We start from the raw sequence: 20,861 nt of genomic DNA, 5'->3' as shown, positions 1-20,861 counted from the left end.
GTTACACAAATGAATTCCATGGGTTAAGCTGATAACCCTGGTCATACTAAATGCTAATGGAGTATAGAATGCTAACTTCAGGAGGACTCATCATGATACAAAGTCCTGCTCAGTATGATTAATTTGGGTCCTAATAATAATAATTTGAGTCCTATCATGAATAAGACCCAAATTATTTTGCTAACATAAAAACTGTAGACTGTTTTTCCCATGACTTGGGACTGACATTATCAGACATGTTTTAAAGGAAATTGCACCCCTGAGAGCATGTCTTAAAAGAGCCTCTATGTTTCTTAGTCCTTAGCACATTAGAAAACTCAGTGTCCAACTGTGGGATCTAAGTACTGAAAAATAAAATCATGCAAATCTAGAGAGAAAGGCACTTCTTGAAGCCAAAAATAGTGGAAAGCTGCCTACACTCAAGTCTTAAATGTTCAGTTTTCCATTAAACTAAAACACTGTCTGATATTCAGTAAACATTTGTATTTGACCTGTAGATGCTATCCATGTCAGCTTTGTACATATATGTCGCCACCATATCTTATATATTAATGCAGAGTTGATCTAATCCCTACAAAAAAGACAAAAATTTCTTTATCCTATGCTATATGAATCATCTACTTCTATCAACCTTCTCATAAAAATCACACCAGTACAATTTCATTGGCAGCAACCAAGTGACACTGCAGTTTTCTAGTGAAGATTTCCCATCAGCCTCAAAGCCATTAACTTAAATTTGGACCAGACAACTAATCATAAGATCTAAAGAAGTCCATATTACATAAAGAAAATTACATCTGGAAAAAAATTAGTCATCTTGGAAAGAAGTGTTTCAAAGATTCTTATTCCTAATTCACCCTGCAATTTCTGGATGGTTTTACTTCAATACAATTTCAAAATGTGAACTTGCAGCAGGGATAGAACATGTGAAACACACAGCCCTTTTCTGCATTAGTGACAGGGGACACTGAAGTTCTGCCATTTCAAATACAGTGGCTCTTCAGCAGGCTGATTCCTCAGGATAACTGGGGCAAACCATCTGCACTGCACATCGTACTTGCAGCCCTAAGAACCACTTAAGGGCATGGGTTTAAATATTCTTCCAGTGCATCATGGTCATCTATCATTTTCTTCACTACCTAATGAGGGAAATCATGCAACTCCAGCTCAGAGCTGTCATGAACTGCCAGATCCTGAGAAAAGGATTTATGGTGAAGGAAACAGCATTTCCTTGGATGTGAAGGTGGCTTTAAACTCTTTCTATGTTTTGTGCTTCTCAAAGGTCTTGATTATAAAAAGTCCACATTTTCCAGTGGGAACTTCCATACTGGAGATACAAATCCAGAACCTTTTGAGTGCAGAGAGTAAAGACATTTTGTGCACATGTAACAAAAGCTGATGCTAATTTGCCACCTCCACACCAAAAGACCTGAGAAACTTTCCCATCACCAATTCCTTTAGGCACTACTCTTCTTTATTCACAAGGCATACTTCTGTGTATAGCTACAAGTTATTAATGGCCTGGAAAATGAAGCCCAGGTCAAATGAAAAAATGCTTCCTGGGCAAATTTCTAGCCATATTTCTTTTAAATGTAAGTCATCATGAATGCATCTTTGTTTAGCAGAAAACAAATGTTAAGGACTGTCCCCGGAGTACAGTGGGGGCCTCAACCTCTTCTTAGACTGTGTTCAGGTATAATATCAGGTATGACTAGCAGTAAGGGGGAGAAGTGGGGAAATTAATCTCTGTGTCTTAATACTGCAATCAATAACATTAACAATTAACATAAACAATTAACATTAACATTCTCAGAAAACAATGGAAAGTCTATAAAGTAAAATCTAAATTAAAAAATCTAAAGTAGAAGCAGTTTCCCTTTTTATTATTCAAGCTTTGCATACCCCCAAGTGGCTTTTTAATTGTTCTATTTTTATTGTAAACTGAATGACTGTTACACTTGTCCCAGATTTTTGAGTTAACTTAATATTCACAGCTTTAGTGTGCCTTTTGGAGAAGTTTCCTACTATTTTATGGCTCTCTCTTGCTTCTAAAATTCATTCAACCTTAATGAAGTTTCATTTTAGTATGTGCATTTTCTTGAAAATAATCCAAAGATATCTGTTCAGTCATAAAATCCTAACTCATTTATGCATGTGTATGTATACTATACTGTCTTTCATATCCCTTACAATGTATTTAATCACAAACTAATACTACCACTACAAAGCTGACAGCTTTTATAACATACTGCAGCCTGGCAGAGGTGGTTTACCATGACAATGGAGCTAGATTAGACAAAAACACTACTAATCTCCTCATAAATTTAAGCTTCATGATTCATGTTTAATTGTACCCAGATATGAACAAATTTACCTCAAAAAAGGCAAATAATCTTGCCAAGAATTTAAAGGTCAAATGCTATGCAGTGAGACACTGAGCCAAATTCGATTTCACTTTATGTCAGAAATAAATGCACTGTCAGTGACTCAGTGCTGGCTACATATTCTGTGACTAATCTTAGACCACCATAAATAAGAAGCTGACAACAACTATAAAACTGTTTCCATTCCCATCCATGAATCTCCAATTCCTAGTATCCAGTCACTACAAAACAATTCATGCAAACACACAGCTAAGGAAATGTCCTAATAATAACTAGTTTGTTGTAAATATGACTAAGCAACAACGAAGCAAGAAAGGGTCAGTGCAGAGTTTGTGGGCAAAAAGTACATGTGTTGTAGTATAAATCCTTCACTTAGGAAAACCCCCAGTGATAAGACACATAAAACAAATGTTGTTACAAAATAAAGATTGGTTTGGTTTTTTTCCTTGCTAGCACAACTCCTTATAACATGGACCATAACACACTTCTAGTCTCTCCCTAAAGTCCATGCTTAATCCACAGCTTTCTCTGTCTTTCCTTAAGGACTAATTAATAGCCAATTCCAGAATTCTCAGAAATCCCAACAATTAACTTTCTCAGGTGTTAGGCTTCTTTAACACTGCTAGAAGCCTTTCCCCCATCCTCCAAGATCCAAGGAAATCTCCTGTTCTCCTGTTATCAGAGGGTAACATCCCTCCTATGCAACAATCTCCAAGCCTTAACTCTATCCCCAGGTTCAGTCTTGCTCTGGCTCTGAGGGTTGGCTGCTCAGCAGCCATGGTGTAAAAGAAAGCTTTGAGTGTTCTGACTGCCTTTGAGAAATGTCCAGAAATGCAGGAACTGCAGGAACACACATCTAACATTGAGCACAGCAGCTCAGCTCACTACATTATTTCCAGCCAACACTGTAAAATGTTGTGTAAGAGTATGCTCATGTCTAATACTTAAACAATGCCTTTGCCTTTTCAAAATTGGATTTTGAGCCCTGCTGATGAACAGAAGTTTCTGAACAAACAAAAGGACAGATGAACCAGGCATAAGTCTTAAATTGCCAAGGTTCTGGACAGAAGGGGACTATCAGGGATCACAAACTGGCAGCATTTGTAGGGGAACTGTTGACAAGGAAGCGAGTTTAGACAGAAAATTTTCATCAGAAATGTGTATGATTGTGCTACATCATAGTTCAAATAACAGATGTGGCCAGGCTTTAGTGGGATAGAGTGTTTCATGAGGAGGGGCAGTCATCAAAGTACCACCCTGGCTATTTTCACAGTGTTGGCCAAAATATGCCAGCAAGGGGCTTGTCCTCATTTGTAGCTCATCCATTTGATCTGGAACCAAAGCAGCAGTAGTTCAGCTGACAACACCAACGTGGTCTAGATTCATTCAGACATGCACATCCACAATTTTAAGAAATTTGGAAATCAAAGACTGAGGCTTTGTGGACAGGAGGGATCCACTGGAGGTGCACGCCACTCAGGCACTCAGGAAGCTAGCAACAGGAAATCTAAGAGTAAGGGTAAGTCTGAGCTCCTCCAAGTCCAATGTCTGACTCAAGTCTGCCTAGCCAAGCTGCTCCCCTTCATTTGTCATTCTGAACCAAAACCTTGCTCCTGACACAGAGTCTTGCGCTTATTATTTGACAGATCTGAGAAAATTCACTCTTTCAGTTGAAGTATACATGAGTGCTGCAACTCATCTTTTAAGTTATTCAAAAACTTAAAATAAAGTATTACAAAAGCTAGGTTTGGTTTCTAAGCCTCTGGGGCACAGCAGAGCTCCTCCATCCCACCCCTGTGTTTTCTAATTATCCAGATTTTCTGAAATAGAGACCTCCTCAACTCCATTGCATAAATTGATGTCACTTAAGAGAACACAAAAAAAAGAGCTAAATGCAATAATTTCTCCTGTAATTTAGAAGAAATGTGGAATTCTTATCTGGATGTTTCTTGCTTAATATATGCGCGTATATATTTTTTTTTTAATTTTTTTTTTTTTAATATTTAACTGTCACCAAAGAAGAAAAAAATCCCAAGAAATAGTCCCAAGGGTAACAATCATCCCTGACTGGAGGACTGAAACAGGCCTTTGCTTCCTGGATTCAGATTTAGAACTACTTCTATTTTGCACAGAATATAATCTCCATGTTTCACATGTCAAGTGAAACCATTGCCAAGATTAGGTGAAGTGTGAAGTGGGTGTATGGAGAGAAAAAGGAAGACAGACTTTGGGTAACAATTTTTCACTTTAATGCCAGAAAACCTGTCTATGTTTTTCTTTAGATTTAGCTCACAATTTTCCTTCTTCTTTTAAAAAATCCTACCCATGAAAAGTCATGACAAAGCTCATTTGGAGAGGCTAAATTATTCTGTTTTCTGAATTCTGAACAGCTTTATTCCCATTGAATTCATATCACTGCCAGTTAGTAAAAGCAAAACAACAAAAATTGTACTCCTGAAATTTTTTTCAGACATACAGTCTAAAATATTCTAAATACACTAGGAACAAGGCAGATATGTGGCAAAAAATAATAGGTGATCCTAAATTAATAAAATAACTATTCAAACTCACAGAGAAAAAAAGTGTTCTCACTGTGCTTTTAAAAATGGCAATTTATTCTCGTCACTAGGTGTGTTCTAAAACAGGAGAAAAAGGAAGCCCTGTTTGTCTTCATTCACTATTAGCAAGAAATTTAAACAACAGAATGATTTAACTGCCTGTACTGAAGCAGTTTTTTAGTGCCTGCTTGTTTCATAGTCATCATTTAAATTGAACAAAAAAATAACTTGAATAATTATTTACCTTTTTCTGGAAGTGTACTGGCATTGCATATCTGTTCTTCACCATCACCAGCAGACGTTGCAGCTTTTATTTTAATTTGATAAGTAATGTTGGAAAGCAGATTTCTAAAAGTATGCAGTGTACCAGAAGATGAAAAATTGGTAGAATTTCCTTCAACTGCTATGATGTAATGTGTAATTATGCCATTGGCTGAAGCAGGAGGGTCCCACTGCACTAGGATTGATTGCCAACTTGTTGCGATACAACGAATGTTCTGTACAGCATCTGGCACTTAAAGGATACACAGGCACCAAAGATTAACATGCACACACAACTAAAATTGTAATCACACAACAGCATCATCAGAGAAGCAGACCCAGTGTTCATAGCAAGAGTCCAACACTGTGGTCAGACAAATTAATAAAAAACACATTGAAAGAACAAAACTATGACTTTGTTCCCATTAGATGGTTCCTTTCCAACTGCTATGAGAGAAGAGGCCATCTATCTGGCTTCTTCCTAGTTGTGGGCTTCAGTTTTGTTTCCCCAACAAAACTTTTTTCTAATATTTCCCCCATGTGTTTTTAAACACAGTGTTTATATATAACATACACAGTATACATACTCTATATACCTACTCCATATACATAGTAACAGCATCAACAGGAGAAGTTCCTTATTTATCTCTTTTCTTTTTTATCTGTCAGCCTTATTTCTTTCAGGCACTATATTACTATATTTCTCTGTACAGAAGTCACTGGGCAGATTTCAGAGCTTTCATATCAATTCTTTCAACTTATTGTTTCCCATCTATTTGCTGGTTGTAGCAAAAGACATTTTCTCAAATGCTTATAAAAAATTAATGAAGGTAGAAAATACTACAATCACTTTGAAAATAGAGCAATTATTTATGAACAATTTGTTAAAGAGATATGAAGAAAGTACCACAAGTATGGAATGTCAGTGATGAAATGAAACAACTGATGGATGACCCTGGCTTTTGAGGAGTTCTGCCTTCAGCTGCAGTCCAACAGCCAAACTGAACCAGCTCAGTGACGGTCCAGATTTCTGATGGTGTTGTAACTCTTTGCTACAATAAGCAGCAAAATTCTTCCCCAGAAACTCTTCTTTACCAGTTCTGGAAAGAATCTTCACTGGAAGCATGATCTTAGGAGACCTGTAGTCATCATATGGGATCTTTTTATTTGGGGTCTGCTCCCTTTGCTAACAGAGTAGAGGAACTCGGGAGCCCCCTAACCCATGCTTGTTCCCTGGCACTGACAGCTCGTACAGAGCCTGGGGGTTGCTCTGACCTGGCAAAGGAGATACAGTTTTGCACAACAGCCAGTTTCACAAACTCACATGCTCTCTTTAGTGAATGTTATGTATTTCACTTTTAGTGGCTAGCTTCCTTCCTAAAATAAATTCTAAAAAAAAAAAAAAAAGAAAAAAAAAAGTTAAAAATTTCTATTTGTCTAATATAATTTCCAATTCATTTGCCAATCTTTTGTCCAGCTGCTTTTGATACTGCTAATGTTTCAGTTATTTTCACAGGGATCTGAATTATTGCTTTGATCTGCAAAGACTGATACCTATCTAATTTTCCTCCCTTTATCTGTGTTGCTATTAAAAGATTTATAGTAGCCATGTAAGCCTCTCATTTCAGATGAGGACATTTTTAATTCTACACTTCCGAAATCAGACTTCAAACCTAGTCTACAATAGGAATGCGAATCGGTGCTACACAGGCAAGAGACAACGTGATAGTGTTAGGTTATGTTTTCTTTGGAGAGAAGAGGAAGTCTTCTGTTCAACCATACAAGGAAAACAAATATATTTTTTAATATATTTATATTTTATACAAATATATATTTAAAACTGTCAGAACTGCAGCTTAGAAAAAGTCATATCTAACCTGATTCCATCGTTGTAAATTGGACAGCATTACTGAACTGATTGCCATTCCCAAGCTTGGTAAACGCAGACACACTGATAAAATAGGGGCTGTATGGTTCTAATCCAACAATGTTTGCCTCGTGGTTTGAACCTGAAATGTTCTTAAGGAAGGAAATATTATTAGTACACAATTGATCTCTAGAAACATTGTAGCCTTCACCTTGAACCTACTGAAATGAACAGAAGATTTACAGCCATAGTTTTGCCTCTTCCACTCTGAGTAGCTTTCAGTCAAGTACTGAAAACTATTTCCAGCTTCACATCAACGCCTCTCACCTTCTACTTCCTTACAGATATTTGATGGTTTCTATGAAACTACCCAAAGAATGTGTTTCCAAAGGTAGCTGGCTGTAGAATCCACTGTTCCTCTTTCACATGCACATTGTGGCCTTCAGGCACTATGGAAGAAACTGGGATGATGCCAGCTCTTCCTCTCACAATGGGGAATAACAGCTGACCTCTCTGCAGCATTGTCTTTTCCTGCAGCTTTTACAAGCATCTCAGATGAACAGGGCTCACTATATAGTTTCTAAGCTTGAGAGGCAATCCTGACCTCAGCTTGCTGCCTTTGCAGTTAATGGAACATTCCTTGAGGCCACCCAAACAATCAGATTTAAGCCTCGATCAAATTTTGTATATCATAAAATTATAGATTCATAAAATGGTTTGGAAGGTCCCTTTGAAGACTATCCAGTTTCAATCCCCATACTGTGGGCAGGGAACCTTCCATAAGACTGAGTTACTCAGAGCTCCACCCAACGTGGCTCTGAACATTTATATAGTATCTACTTCAGTTACAATTTACTCAGTTCTTATTGTTCAATTTTTTAAATGAAGACCTGTGAACAGTTCTTACTATTTTTTAAGATGGCAAAAATTTTTGAATCTTGAAAGTCCATAAGGTACTAAATAGTTAAACAGAGGTAGCCACAAAGCAATTAACTTCTGTCATTTTCTAACATCAAGCTTACACTAAAATACCAAGCAAGATTAATAAATCTCACTCTTAATTAGAAACTGAAACATTAGAAGCTCAAAGCACATTAAAATCAAACATTTTTTCCTGTTTAATTTGAAAAATTGAATTACAGGTATGGTGGGAAGGAAAATAAACTGTCTTAGCAAATAGGAATTTATAGGTGCTTCATAATTCTAGGAGCATAACAGACATTTAAAATATTTGCCATATCTTTTTTTTCCTAAAGCATGAAAAAATACTTTAAAAGATTATAAACTGTTAATTATAAACATACCCAAAAAACCAGTTTTTCAGTGTTGTTTTGATAAATCTTAAAATTATATCTCATAATAACACCATTTGCCTGGGGACTTGGATCCCATTTTAGCCACACAGAATCTGCGGTGTAGTTGATAATGGTCAAATTCTGGGGTGGAGCTAATGGCACTGCAAAAGAAAAATGCTATTGAGTACCAAATCACTAATACTCCAGGCAAAACAAAACATGCAAGAGAACATAGGCACTTTTGTTAACATTTGTAATAGTACTTCATTGCTATTTCAATCTTTTTTTTTCCTCTTTGACATGAAACAAATTCCATTAATCCAGAATACATGTTTAGTCAGCAAGGGATCTTCTTAGAGGTCTAACAAATCTATTAATCACTTAAACATCCCTACTGTCAGAACTAAGACATTTAGCAGAAGTCATATTACATATATAACTGGAATGTGATACACTTTGCTTTCTCCACCCATATATGGACCACAACTCATCATACATTTAAAAGATGTGTAATTTACCATGCAGGGGAGAGGAGGTCCATATACAGGAGAACTGTGTGAATGTATCAGAAATATTTCCAAGTTTTATCATTTTTCAATTACATGGGGGGATGAAGAGAAAGGTACTCTTGTTTTCTTCAAAATCCCTGACACTTTGCAAACCATAACACATTCCACAGGCAAAAGATATTTCTTCATGGAGTTATTTTTGTAATCCTGTGCAGAATGTGACCTCCTCTTGTGCACTGTGGCAGGAGGAGGAGCACTCAGGAAGCACTTGCCTTGCAGTGCTTCCTTCATCTGAAAACTTCCTTCATCTGAAACTCACAGACCAATGGAAAATTAATCCTTCATATCAATAGGTCTGATGCTCAGATCTAAGACGGATGTTGTAATAGAGCTGATATTTTGAAGCTGTTTACAATTGAACTTGCTCACCTGACTCATCTGTGTAGAACTGAAGCACAGCAGATGGACCAGGTCCTTTTACTGTTCTGGCAGCAGCATAAATGCTGTACAATGTGAATGGCAGAAGGTCTTCCAAAATGATAAAATTATTGGTGGTAGAGAATGAGCTATTCCTTTCTGGCCCAAATAGATTTAAATCATAATGTATTATAATACCATTTGGTTTAACAGGAGGGTCCCATGAAAGCATAACTGAGGTAGTTGAGAGATTTGAAAATGTTTTCATTACAGGCGCTGATTCTGGGACTATATGAAGAAATAAGAAAGAGAAAAACAAGGATAATCTCAGAAAAATATGAGATACAATGAAAAATTCTATTTCACAGTCTTAGAAATGTGCAGTAGTTGTATTTGTCACTGTATTACAAAAACACTTTAAGTGAAACAAGAAAAAGAAACAACTTTTTTTCTTTTAGAAAGTTATTTGGGTTTTTTTTAATAAACATTTTTTTAGGAATTAATAAAATATCTTATTCTTACCATCTTCATCAGTTCTTATATGAAGACTTAGAGTATATCGTTCAGAAGATCCTTTATCAGTGGCTGGTGTGATTTTCAGAATGTAATCAGTGTATTTCTCCAGACCATCAAAAATTATGCTTGTGTTGTAAGTAAGGAAAGATAATGTCTTACTGGTTCCCAGTTGCATTAAACTTAGAGAAACATGAAAGAAGACTAAGCCATTTGGCTGGGATGGTGGAAGCCAGCTTACATTTACAGAAGATGAGGAAATGTTTTGATAGATCAGATTTTCAACAAAACCTTCTGGGACTATGAGAGATAATAAGCAAAAAATTAAATGCATGGATTATAGTAATAAAACATCCAAACCCCAACCAGAATAACAAAATAGAAGTAGTCTGAAAGTGTCAGTTGTGATATTTTTTACAACTTTTAAAAATAATTTGTGTTTCAACATCAAAAGCGAAATAGTTGAAGCTATACTTGAATAACCATTTCTGTTAAATTTGTTTAGGAAAAGATTCTTAATGAAAGCTTAAGACAATAATTTTATTGCTTGTATCCACAGAGGCTTGTGCTCTATGTTCTTAGTATTTCAAAGACTAAGATCAAAATGCCTTCCTTGCAAAGATAAATATTGCAGCATCGAAAACCACATTTAATGGTCTTTTTTTAACTTTGCCATCATAGCAGTAAAATAATGTTTAAGTTAGAGAATATTTAATAAAAGCACTGATATACAATGAACACTAAAAAAGTTTTTAACTTACTGTCCTGATCTGTATGCACATCTAATTTTTCACTGGTTTTGTTTCCATCTCCAAATGCTGTGCTTGCAGTTAACCACAAAGTATAATGGCTGTATTTCGCCAAGTCGTCCAGCACTACACTGACATTGCTGTCATTACTATAACTTGTGAAATTCTAAAGAGAGAAATAAAATAAAATGTTACCACTTAAAATGTGTTTAATTAATTTTTTTCTCTTTCTAGTTCCCCATTTAGCCTTCACCACCACCACCAACAGACATGATTCATTACAGCACTCAGAAGACATAAGTCTATGCTTTGACTCCTAATGAGTACTGATTTTTACTGAACTACTTGATTGTATGATGTCTATTTATACTCCTTGTAAGTACTACAGAGTACATAATTGGCTTCTTCTATTGTTTGCAATTGTTGAATGCCAACTCAGGGAATAAAACTGTAATATTGTTGTGTGTTTATCCATATTTCATCAAGAAAATGACCAAAACCCCCAGCATCTACTAATTCTTTATAGATTACATGAATCACACATGCCTTGGCTGATCATTTTTAATCAAATCCAAGGACATCTCTCTCTTTAATCTATTTTTATGAGAGTAGGTTTTGCACTTAAAACTTTCAGAGGCAGAGATCTCACTGCACCACTTGATGAACTGTTCCTTTTGTTAGTTGTCCCTTGCAGTAACACCATGCCATTATTTCTAAGGAAATGTGAGTGAACCAATAAACTGAAGGCATCAACAGAATTTTTTTTCCTTTGTACAGGAAAGTACTTGGTAGTGAAAGAATAGCAGCAGAACCCAGACCCAGTGTCTTTTGAACTATATAAAAAAATGTCATTAATACTGTGACTACAAAAACAAGTTCGTGCTTCAGATCAGCACCTCTAAGGAGGCCATTCCTATTTAGAATCAACAATTTTGGAAAATGAAAAGAAAAAATATAAAGCATATTATATATGTAAGTTCAGCTATACCACATAACTGAATATGTTGAATCATCCACTGATTTACAGGAACCTGACTTGGATAATCCAACACAGTTTGGTTCATGGTTTGAAAATTGTTGAGAAGTTATTTAGCCCATAAGAATATTCAGCTCAAGCATTGGATAGCAAGTCAAATCTTCACTGCTGATTCAAAGAGCCAGTAGCATTTCTCTCCAGCAACCACATTGCCCCATTGAGCAGATGGCATGGACAGCACTTCTCAGGACCAAAGAAATCCTAACTTTTCTACATAGCAAAATTTTCAGGGTGGGCTGGATTTTGCCCAACCCCTGATGAATTCCAGCTATTTGGCCTGCCCCCTATTTTTGGTGCTAGATCAAATCCACATCCTCCACTTCTTTAAAATGCAAGTTAGCTTTCAAGGAATTTTTTTCTGAAAAAGAGAGGCTGTGAGAGCAAACTTACTAAAGCAAGAGAAAGGCAACAGAAATATTTGGGTATTACAATTTAGAAATACCACATATAAGCGCAGGAATGCTAAAACTGCATGCTGAAAAATGGATTACATTTTTCAGAAGGAAAGTTCTTGCTGAAGAAGTCACCGTGATATGCTCTATCTAGTTGAATCAATACTGTGCAAACTTGATAGTTCAGTATGCAATCTTGATGTCTGCCACCAATGTCTGTCACGTATCAATTTATATATCTAATGCAACACCTCATCAATTTTTTGTATGGGCAAAATATTTTTATTTTTGCAGAAAACAATAGGTGACACTCTCATCCATTTCCCTGAGATTTTTATGTCTGTACCTGAAGACATAGTTTTGCCTGCAGTCACAAGTACTGACATAACATAAATAAGTAAAGAGTTTGGCAATGAAAACTTAAGCCTTTGTTTTGAATGCAGAACAGAAGCTGCACAAATTGTGAGTACAATTTTTTTTTAATTTAATGAGCGTGAGTATCAACTCATTAACTGACTATAAGCACACTGTTAATTTTGCCCAATAGATTAGGTTAAGTCAACATCATTAAAAATACAAAAAATTCCACCTTAATATATGACTTTCTTCTTGAAGTAGTTTGGATTTCACACTAGCTTCATACCTAACTGAAAAAGGCTGGAAAGAGCTTTGTGTTATATTTGGTAGGTTAAGATACAGGAAACAGTGGATCAGATTCTAAGGTATTCAGTTAAACTTTCTGATACCCAAGCAGGGTATGACAGAAAATATCATCTGGCCCAGAGGAAGCATTCTAATACCCTCTTGTTGATAATATTATCATTGTTAGCAACAATTAGTAATTTATAACAACATGTAATAATCAGATTTTTTTTAAATAAGACCTTAAATAATTACCTGAGTTTTCAAGGTAAAAATGTCAAGGCTACCATCAAGTTTTGATCCTAGATTTAATGGGAGTTTATTGACATGAACAGCTGAAAATTCAACTCTTAGTTTAAAAAGACCAATACAATTTAGGCAGCTGTCTGGCAGTTAAGGACTCAGTGAACCAACATGAATAGCAGGGTTTTGGTGGGTCAACAAACACTATTTTAAGAGGTCGTTCCTTTACTGTGAGAAGCCCAAGGAGTGGAGATATCTCAGACTACTGATGTGACAAAATATTAGGAAAAAAAAGGAGCACATAATTAAGAGTAACAGTGAGCAGGAAGAGCTGTGTGGGTACAAACTGAGAAAAGATGAAACTTGTACTAATTGTACCCTGGGGATAGAACACTTTAGGAAGTTTTACAATTAACTGTGGCTGCAGATGAAAGCAAACAGCTTAGGATCTTTGGCTACAGCTGAAGAAATTCTTCCTTCTGTCCCTTTCTTCATCCATACATGAAAGAAGTTTTGACATAGCAAAGTATCAGATTATTAAAAGCAGCTAAGTGTAAGCAATACACTCAAGCCATGAAAGTGTCAGCAGAAACTAGTATCTTCTTCACCTCAGGAAGTGGCAGACATTTCCAGTGGCCTAAAGCTGTAGTTAGCTGTATAAGGAAAACATGGTGATGCCCTTCTTCACTGTTAAGCTTTTACTTCTGTTTGTTTTCTTCTTTAGGTTCATTGCATTGCATTCTTGTTTTGAGTCAGAGGATCACATACTTGACTCTGAGAATCAGGTGAGAGTGGTGATACTGTGAAGGCTAATCCAAACCACCCTTCAAAGAGTGTAATAGTCACTGCTCCAGTAAAAAACTAAGGGAAGTTATTTCCTTTTTGTCTGCTGTACCATTCTGAGACCAGCTTTCTAAAAATTTGCAGTGTATATGTAGTGAAGTTCCCCTTTTTTATCCCTACTTTGGTCATACAGGTGAAAGAAAATGTTTGATTGTTAAGTACTACAGTACATTGTTTGCATCCCTTGTCTGGATCCCAAGGTTAGACAAAGTTGAATTTCACTCTCAACTGTATCCAGTCATACTCATTTTGCTTGGCTTAAGGTAGAGGTTGGATGATATGGGGTCAGATATTCAGTTGCTAGAAGGATCGTAGGTTTTTTTCAGTCCTTGCCCCTGGTTCCCCTGTCTGGTTTGTCAGAGCAGGACAGCTTTCATCTGTACTAAAATTCCTACACTGGGGAAATTTATTGAAGCATATATTTATGTTTGTAATTAACACCTTTCAACTTTCTTGCTTATCAAAACAGAAGTACATAGAGATTGAATAACAGAGTTTATTCAAGCCAATGTCTTTCATAGATTCATATTTAGCCTTGAGAAAGTTGCTTCCATTAAGGCTTTGATTTATTTCCTGGACAGGACTGAGAATATGGACACTATGATTGCTTCAAGCACCAGGCAAGGCATTGGGGAGCAAAACTTGCAAAGCTGCTATTGCAAACAGTGAAATCTTGAACTGTAGGAATCCAGCAGTGTCACAGAGAAGTACAGTGTCTTGTCATCTGTGAAGGAAGTACTCTTTGTCAGCATATGTGTAATATCTTTACTTCACTGGGACAGGGTATACACACCAAGAAGTAGCATTTCCCATAGATGTTTGACAGCAGAAGATGAAAGTTAAAGCTGAAATGGAATCTAGCCTAATGCAGGTGTGGTTTGTTCTAGTTGGCTACCAGCCATTCCTCCCTCTCTGACACATTTTTTTTAACAACTGTCAGCATCCCCATAGAAACAGCCCACTCATCTACCAAAATCCTTAAATCTAATCTCCATCACTAAATATTTCCTTCTGCTATTCTGGTCTTGAACCTTGGGTCTGAGCATCCCAGGCCTTCTGACTGGACAGCTGCAGTGTTATTTTTCATGTAGGCCAGTAAAGTAAAGAAACTATACATTATTTTTCTGACTGATGAAGGTACATAAATTTTCCCTTTTTGACAGAAAACTCAAATTTCTGCATCATGTCAAGGAGCAAACTGTATCTTTTATCTCAGGTCTTTTTTTGTATTTGGACATTTTTTTTCCCTAAACAAAATGCTTCACTCTGTAACTACTAACTTCCTAGTTTTAACATATTAATAGTCAGTGGTTTATATTGATTAGGTTTTAATATGTCTGAGTATTTTGAGAATGTGTGAGAAGTGGTAAATTGAGACAACAGAATAGAACAGACAGTGATAAACTCAGGCAACAGAATAGTTTAGTATGACTTCTGTATCTATTTGAGATTATGAGAGCATTGGGAGATATTAATTTGCTTGACATTCTTCAGCAAGGGTGTTTATTCAGGCATTTAGAAGTTTTGCTTTAAGACTGGGACCTCTGACATTATGTCCTGACAAGGAAGCAGAGGAAAGACTGGTAGAGAATGGCTGCCCACAATGTGAAAATGTAAAGTGTGAAAAGATCACCCACTTTTTCAATTCTCCTGTATAATTTCTCAAACTGAAAATACAGTTTGGTTAAACATAAGCAAAATGGTGACCTCGACACAGAGTATTCCAACCAAGGATTTCTTCTTTCCAAATATGTGCAATACAAAACTTAGCAACAGACCCTGCAATTACATGGTTATACTTCTAAGTTACAGAAAGCTGTAAGCTGTATGTATGCATACTCATACATGCAGCTTACAACTGTCTGTATATATCATATATATATATATATATATATATAGTCACATATCAGGCTGACTTTCACACATGCATTTCTCTGTTGTAAAAGGAGTAATATAAAATATCTGACAGAAATGAGTTGGCTTTTTTTCACCTGTTTGAAATCTGTCTGGCATCCACAGGAATGCCAAGCTACAGATTAGGACTGCAGTGTAGATTTTGCTAGTTGCCATGTTAAACAGTGAGCAGACAGGATGTGAAGGGCAGAAGGAGCTAAAGGGAGTAGACAGATTAAGATTTGATCATGATTCAAGAGATTAATGTTCATATCCCATGGGCAGTAAGAGACAGATGCAACAGCAGCTGAAACCTATCTTCTGAGGGCAGAGGGATGGGATAAAAATCAAAGTCAAAAGGATGAAAATGGTAGGTTCCACACACAAAGGTAGAACTGTCAGCATTTTTCTCCTGACAACACATAATATGCCAAAGCAGCATTAACTTCCACTTGTGCCATCATCCTTTCCTAGCCTAACTACATCACATGATAATAAAAGTGGACCCTGCTGGGCCAATGCTACTGTGCTTCATCTTCTTTATCTTCTTCCTTTATTTCCACAATCCTGGGCACATCTCTCTCTCTCTCTCAGTGTGTCAGCTTCACCTTACTCATTCATCTCAGAGTTGGACCTTCCTAAAGGCAGGAGTAGTCCAAGTCCATAGTCCTCCTCTAAAATTCCTTGAAATGTCCTTCATAGGATGGGCTGGTTCCCCACTGATGTAAAGTTTGTCCAGAGATTTAAGAAAAAAGCTGTTGCTGTAGCAGTTTGTGCAAACAGAGTCTACTATCTGAACTGTAGCCCTGATTTTAATCTCATCAGAATGTGAATTCATGGCACAGTCCTGCTTGCACCTGAAACTATGCAGAGCCCACACAAGTCAGAGAAGTGTATACACTGAAGTATGTCAGCAAGTATTCACTCACAGCTATTCCATAAATTTGTGAATATTTTTTTCTAGTTATCCTCAAAAACGTGCATGCCTCACCCTAGACATATCTTGATCATAAATTTATGCAGCCAAGGTTATTTTCCATACATAATTTTCTAAATGAATTTATATTTCTTGTTTTTCTTTCTTATGTGTAAAACTTGCAACCAAAAAACTGTAAAGGAAGTTTTATTTCTCTCGTTATATTTCTGTACCATAAGATATTTGCAGAAAGTAGGACAGAAACACTACATACAATTAATAAGTGTCATGCATAATTAAGAATGACAGCAGCAACAGCAAAAAAACCTAAATGAAAATGTATCACCAAAATATTATTTATAGGATTTTGTCTTTTAAGCTTTAACTTCAGAATAACAATATCTTTGCTTCAATATACTAAACAGTAATTTCCTTTTGAGAGTAATAAAAATATGAAAAACAAATGCATTCCCTACTTTCACATTACCCTCATATTTTCAATACTGTACAAACATGTATTAAAAAGTAAAACCAAAACTAGAAATTGACTCACATTGATAAATTCGACTGAAAGAAACACATTTGAGGGTGTGCCATGCGTGTAGTGGGTCTTGAGTCCATCCACTACATATGTAAAATGTGTATATATATTTGATGTATGTGTGCATATATATGTATATGTGTGTGTGTGTACATATAAACTTTGCATAATGGAATATTACACAAAATCTATTGGCATTAATGCTTATATGATATGAATTCTCAGTGAGATGCACAATGTAAAATATATGATTACAAAATGTGCTTCTGTCTTTGTAAGTTTAAAATCTACATCATGATGAAGGAAATATGAAAAACCAATTTGTTGATAACCATAAAACTGATTTATTCTTTAAGTAATTATTAGAACATTTAATTTGCTTCTACAAAAGAATACAAAAATAAGCTTACCTGTATGAATATTCCTGAGTTGTTTTTGAAATAAACTGAGTAGTACAGTATATTTCCATTAGGCTTTTGAGGAGGAGACCAGAATAGCATTATTGATGTGGAAGTAAGGTTTCTGTATGTAACATCTTTCGGTGGATCACTTGGTGCTGGAAAAATGTTAAGTTTTAGCATACCTGAAGATTTTGTACCTCAAGGTTTTGTACACTTTAGTACCTGAGGATCATCCACTATAGTAGAGTTTATAGCAACCTATGGCAAATTAAATGTTTTTCTGATAATCGTGTAGAAACTGCTTCACAAAGTAATGAAATAAAATTGTATATGTAAAATGAATTTTTAAAACACTTTTTCAACCATATTTGTATTTAAGCTGCATTTGTAAACAGCTAAGATTTTTCTTATAGAATTTGTCCTGTACTTACTGCTTTGTGCACATAGAAAATCTAATTTGCAGACATGGAAGTTGACTGAGTTTTGTGTCTATACTCCAAACACAGTTAGTGGGGGAAAAAAAGGGATTTTGTTTTACAAAACCTAAATTTAAAGCCTTTTTCTTTCTGATTATAAACAGAACTTAGGCTCCCAACTCATGTAGGTAAACCAGATACTTAAACTTGGACAGTATGATAATTGATCTTTTTTCCTCTTTTCTCATCCTATTAAATGTGCAGGAAGACCTCTGTAAGCCTTCTTCCATTAGTCCCTCCTCCTATTTATAAAGAATAACAGCATATGGTTCTTCTCAGTAACACAGTAATGTAGGAGAGTTAAATTCAATTCCTTAAGTCAGCTTAGGAGAATTTAAATCCATATTTCTCACCATCCAAGAAAGTGCTCTACAGAACTTGTGTTAGAGTACTGAACACTACGAGTTATGTATCTCTCTTGCTTCATGCTGCTCTAGTTTGTGTAAAATATTAAAATATTAATTGGAGGGGGAACCCCAGGACCAATTCCTTAAAGTCTGTCCCTATAAAGTCAACTCATATTCCCATACCAGCTTCAATAGCAACTGTGAATATCTACAACCTGATGATGTAGACAGATTTTGGAGGGATGGCTCAGATAGATGCTATCCTGCAAGTGGCCGCGCATTGGGGAATTGTTGATATCTATGTTTTGCAACAGATTATAGCAATATGATCTATGGAAAACTAGAAACAAAACTTAAACTGAATGACTTTCAAAGCACCGTATATCATACGATTGCATAAAAGTCACTTTCCATGTTGGAAGTATAAAAGAATTGAAATGGAATAAACAAATCAATCTACACTTGCACTGTTCATTTTCAAATTAAAAATATTTCAGACTTAAGAGGGATACTCTAAGAAATATTTTCCCTGTCAGAAATTGTGTCACAGCTGCTTAAAGTAAGGATCTATTAAAATATATTTCAAAAAAAAATATGATTTATTTCAAAGTTTAGAATGAAATTATTTGGATCTTATCTGTCTCGAAGAGAAATGTTAAGGTTTTTTCTCAGTAAAATAATAGAAATACCTATCATAATTTTACAGAGCCATAGATACATGTATTCACAAAGACAGAGCCACACAGAGAGGTGGAATGTCCCTCCTTTACGAGTCAAACATCTCTTCTACTTCGGTGGCTTTATTAACTTAAATGAGTCCAACAGAATTTTAAGGCTGAATGAAAATAAAGGTTTACACTGTATACAAGCTTACCTCCTTCAGAAGTTCTGAATGTTATAGTATCACTTTTTACGTTGCCATCTCCAAATCTTGTACTTGCTGTTAGGTAAGCACTATATTCATAGTTATATTCTAGGTCTGTGAATTCCAGTGATGTTTCTGTTACATTTACACTCCTCTTTGATATTTTATTCCTAAAGAAAAAGTATTTTATTAATTGTATACACACACCATTTCTCTCTCTATATGTAATTATGGCATTTTTTGCAAAAATGAGAAATGCAGTGTCATGTTAAATACAAGTAGTTTAGGTTTTTAAAAGAGGCGAGGATAACTTTTTCTCTTTTATGGTGAAAACCTAACTTTTGTGCCATGGCATCAGAGTAGGGCTCTTCCTTTTGTTTCTTAAAAAAATAACACCCCAAAACCCCACAGAAATATGTTTGCTAATTACATCAACAAAGACAATGGTTATACAAAATATTAAGGAGGAGTATTTCTATCTACTAACTGCTTTCAAATGGTTATGTGGTACCCTTGGGAAGGACACAGTAGGGCATAACTTAACTGTCTCCCTGGACAGGAATAGCGAAATATAAAAAGATTATAGCAGGGAGCATGCCCTACTGTGACTCTGTGAAATTGGTCAGAAGGCTGAAGTTATAAATGGAATAATAGAAGATGATATGGAACAGGAATTAGCTGGTGCTGAGTTAATTCTGGTGGAATGTAGCAGAGGATCAGAATGGAACTCCGGTCAGGTCAAAACCCGCCTAGAAAGACTGCAAGATGTAACATTAATAAAACACTGGTATTAGCATAGGTATGAAATGATTATCAGAAAGTAAAATAAGGTACAGAAATAACTAACTTCAGTTCAAAAAGTCTTATATTCCTCATAAAGTTAACGTAATCTTTTAAGAAAAAAATAGGAGGAAAATAAAAACCTAACATTCCTTTCCTTCAAAGGTTTCTGTATGAGTAGGTGTCCTGTGTCTCTAATAGGATTTCATACAGATGATAATTTGATAATTAAAACCAAATATCTTGCTCCAGAAATCACTATGAAACTCTTCACAAATGACAGTGTGTTCTAATACTAAAAAAAAAGAAAAAAGTGTTTCAAAATTACTGGACTTTCATCCTTTGATAACTGAATGACTGCTCCATTAGCAAAGATCACCATCTAATATATCTGAAATAAGGTCACATTAAAAAACAACTGGAATGGGAAAATATACGAGAATAAAGGAAAAAATCTTTCCTAACCCTCAGATTTTGAGCGGAATGTCGCTTGACATGGGAAACACTCTTGGTAACAGAGAAAGTTAACATTTACATTTTTCCCAAACTTCTGACATTTTTAATAGTCACTAAAATTTACAAGAGATTGCAGCTGCAGTTATCAAACTCTAAACAAAGAAAGACATTTTTTCCTGGATCTTTGCCCAATGTATTCTTAGTATGGAAATACATATCTGGTTATAATTTAAGTAAGAAGAAAATCCACAGCTTAGTGTTGTGAACATTTCTACTCTGAGTAACTGCATTCTTACATCTGAGTTGCCAAAAAACATTTCCACAATCAGGCACAGAAAGAAGAGCAAAAACTTGAGGTATTTCAAAGGGAGTTGATTTTCTGTTTAGAAACTACAGAGATTGCAATTAAAAAAAGAAAAAACTGATCAAAGCGAGTGCAGCCTTCACAGACAGTGAGACAGTACTTAGCAGAATAAG

General features: G+C 35.6%; 1 protein-coding gene across 1 annotated transcript in view; it reads right to left on the bottom strand.

The window, feature by feature from the left end:
• The window catches only part of PTPRQ (protein tyrosine phosphatase receptor type Q), a gene marked incomplete at both ends in the record, with an annotated part of 124,576 nt that overhangs the window by 52,245 nt on the left and 51,470 nt on the right, over positions 1-20,861 (bottom strand). The window contains 8 exons of the mRNA XM_084205495.1: positions 5,187-5,456; positions 7,081-7,222; positions 8,375-8,526; positions 9,304-9,579; positions 9,814-10,104; positions 10,566-10,719; positions 17,470-17,615; positions 19,158-19,318. Coding sequence (XP_084061621.1) covers positions 5,187-5,456; positions 7,081-7,222; positions 8,375-8,526; positions 9,304-9,579; positions 9,814-10,104; positions 10,566-10,719; positions 17,470-17,615; positions 19,158-19,318 — 1,592 coding nt within the window. The remainder of the gene's footprint in view (positions 1-5,186; positions 5,457-7,080; positions 7,223-8,374; positions 8,527-9,303; positions 9,580-9,813; positions 10,105-10,565; positions 10,720-17,469; positions 17,616-19,157; positions 19,319-20,861) is intronic.

The sequence above is a fragment of the Fringilla coelebs genome (genome assembly GCF_963513975.1).
Source record: "Fringilla coelebs genome assembly, chromosome: 5".
NCBI lineage: Eukaryota > Metazoa > Chordata > Aves > Passeriformes > Fringillidae > Fringilla > Fringilla coelebs.
Note: the sequence above shows the minus strand (reverse complement) of the source record. Positions and strands in the feature narration are given on the sequence as shown.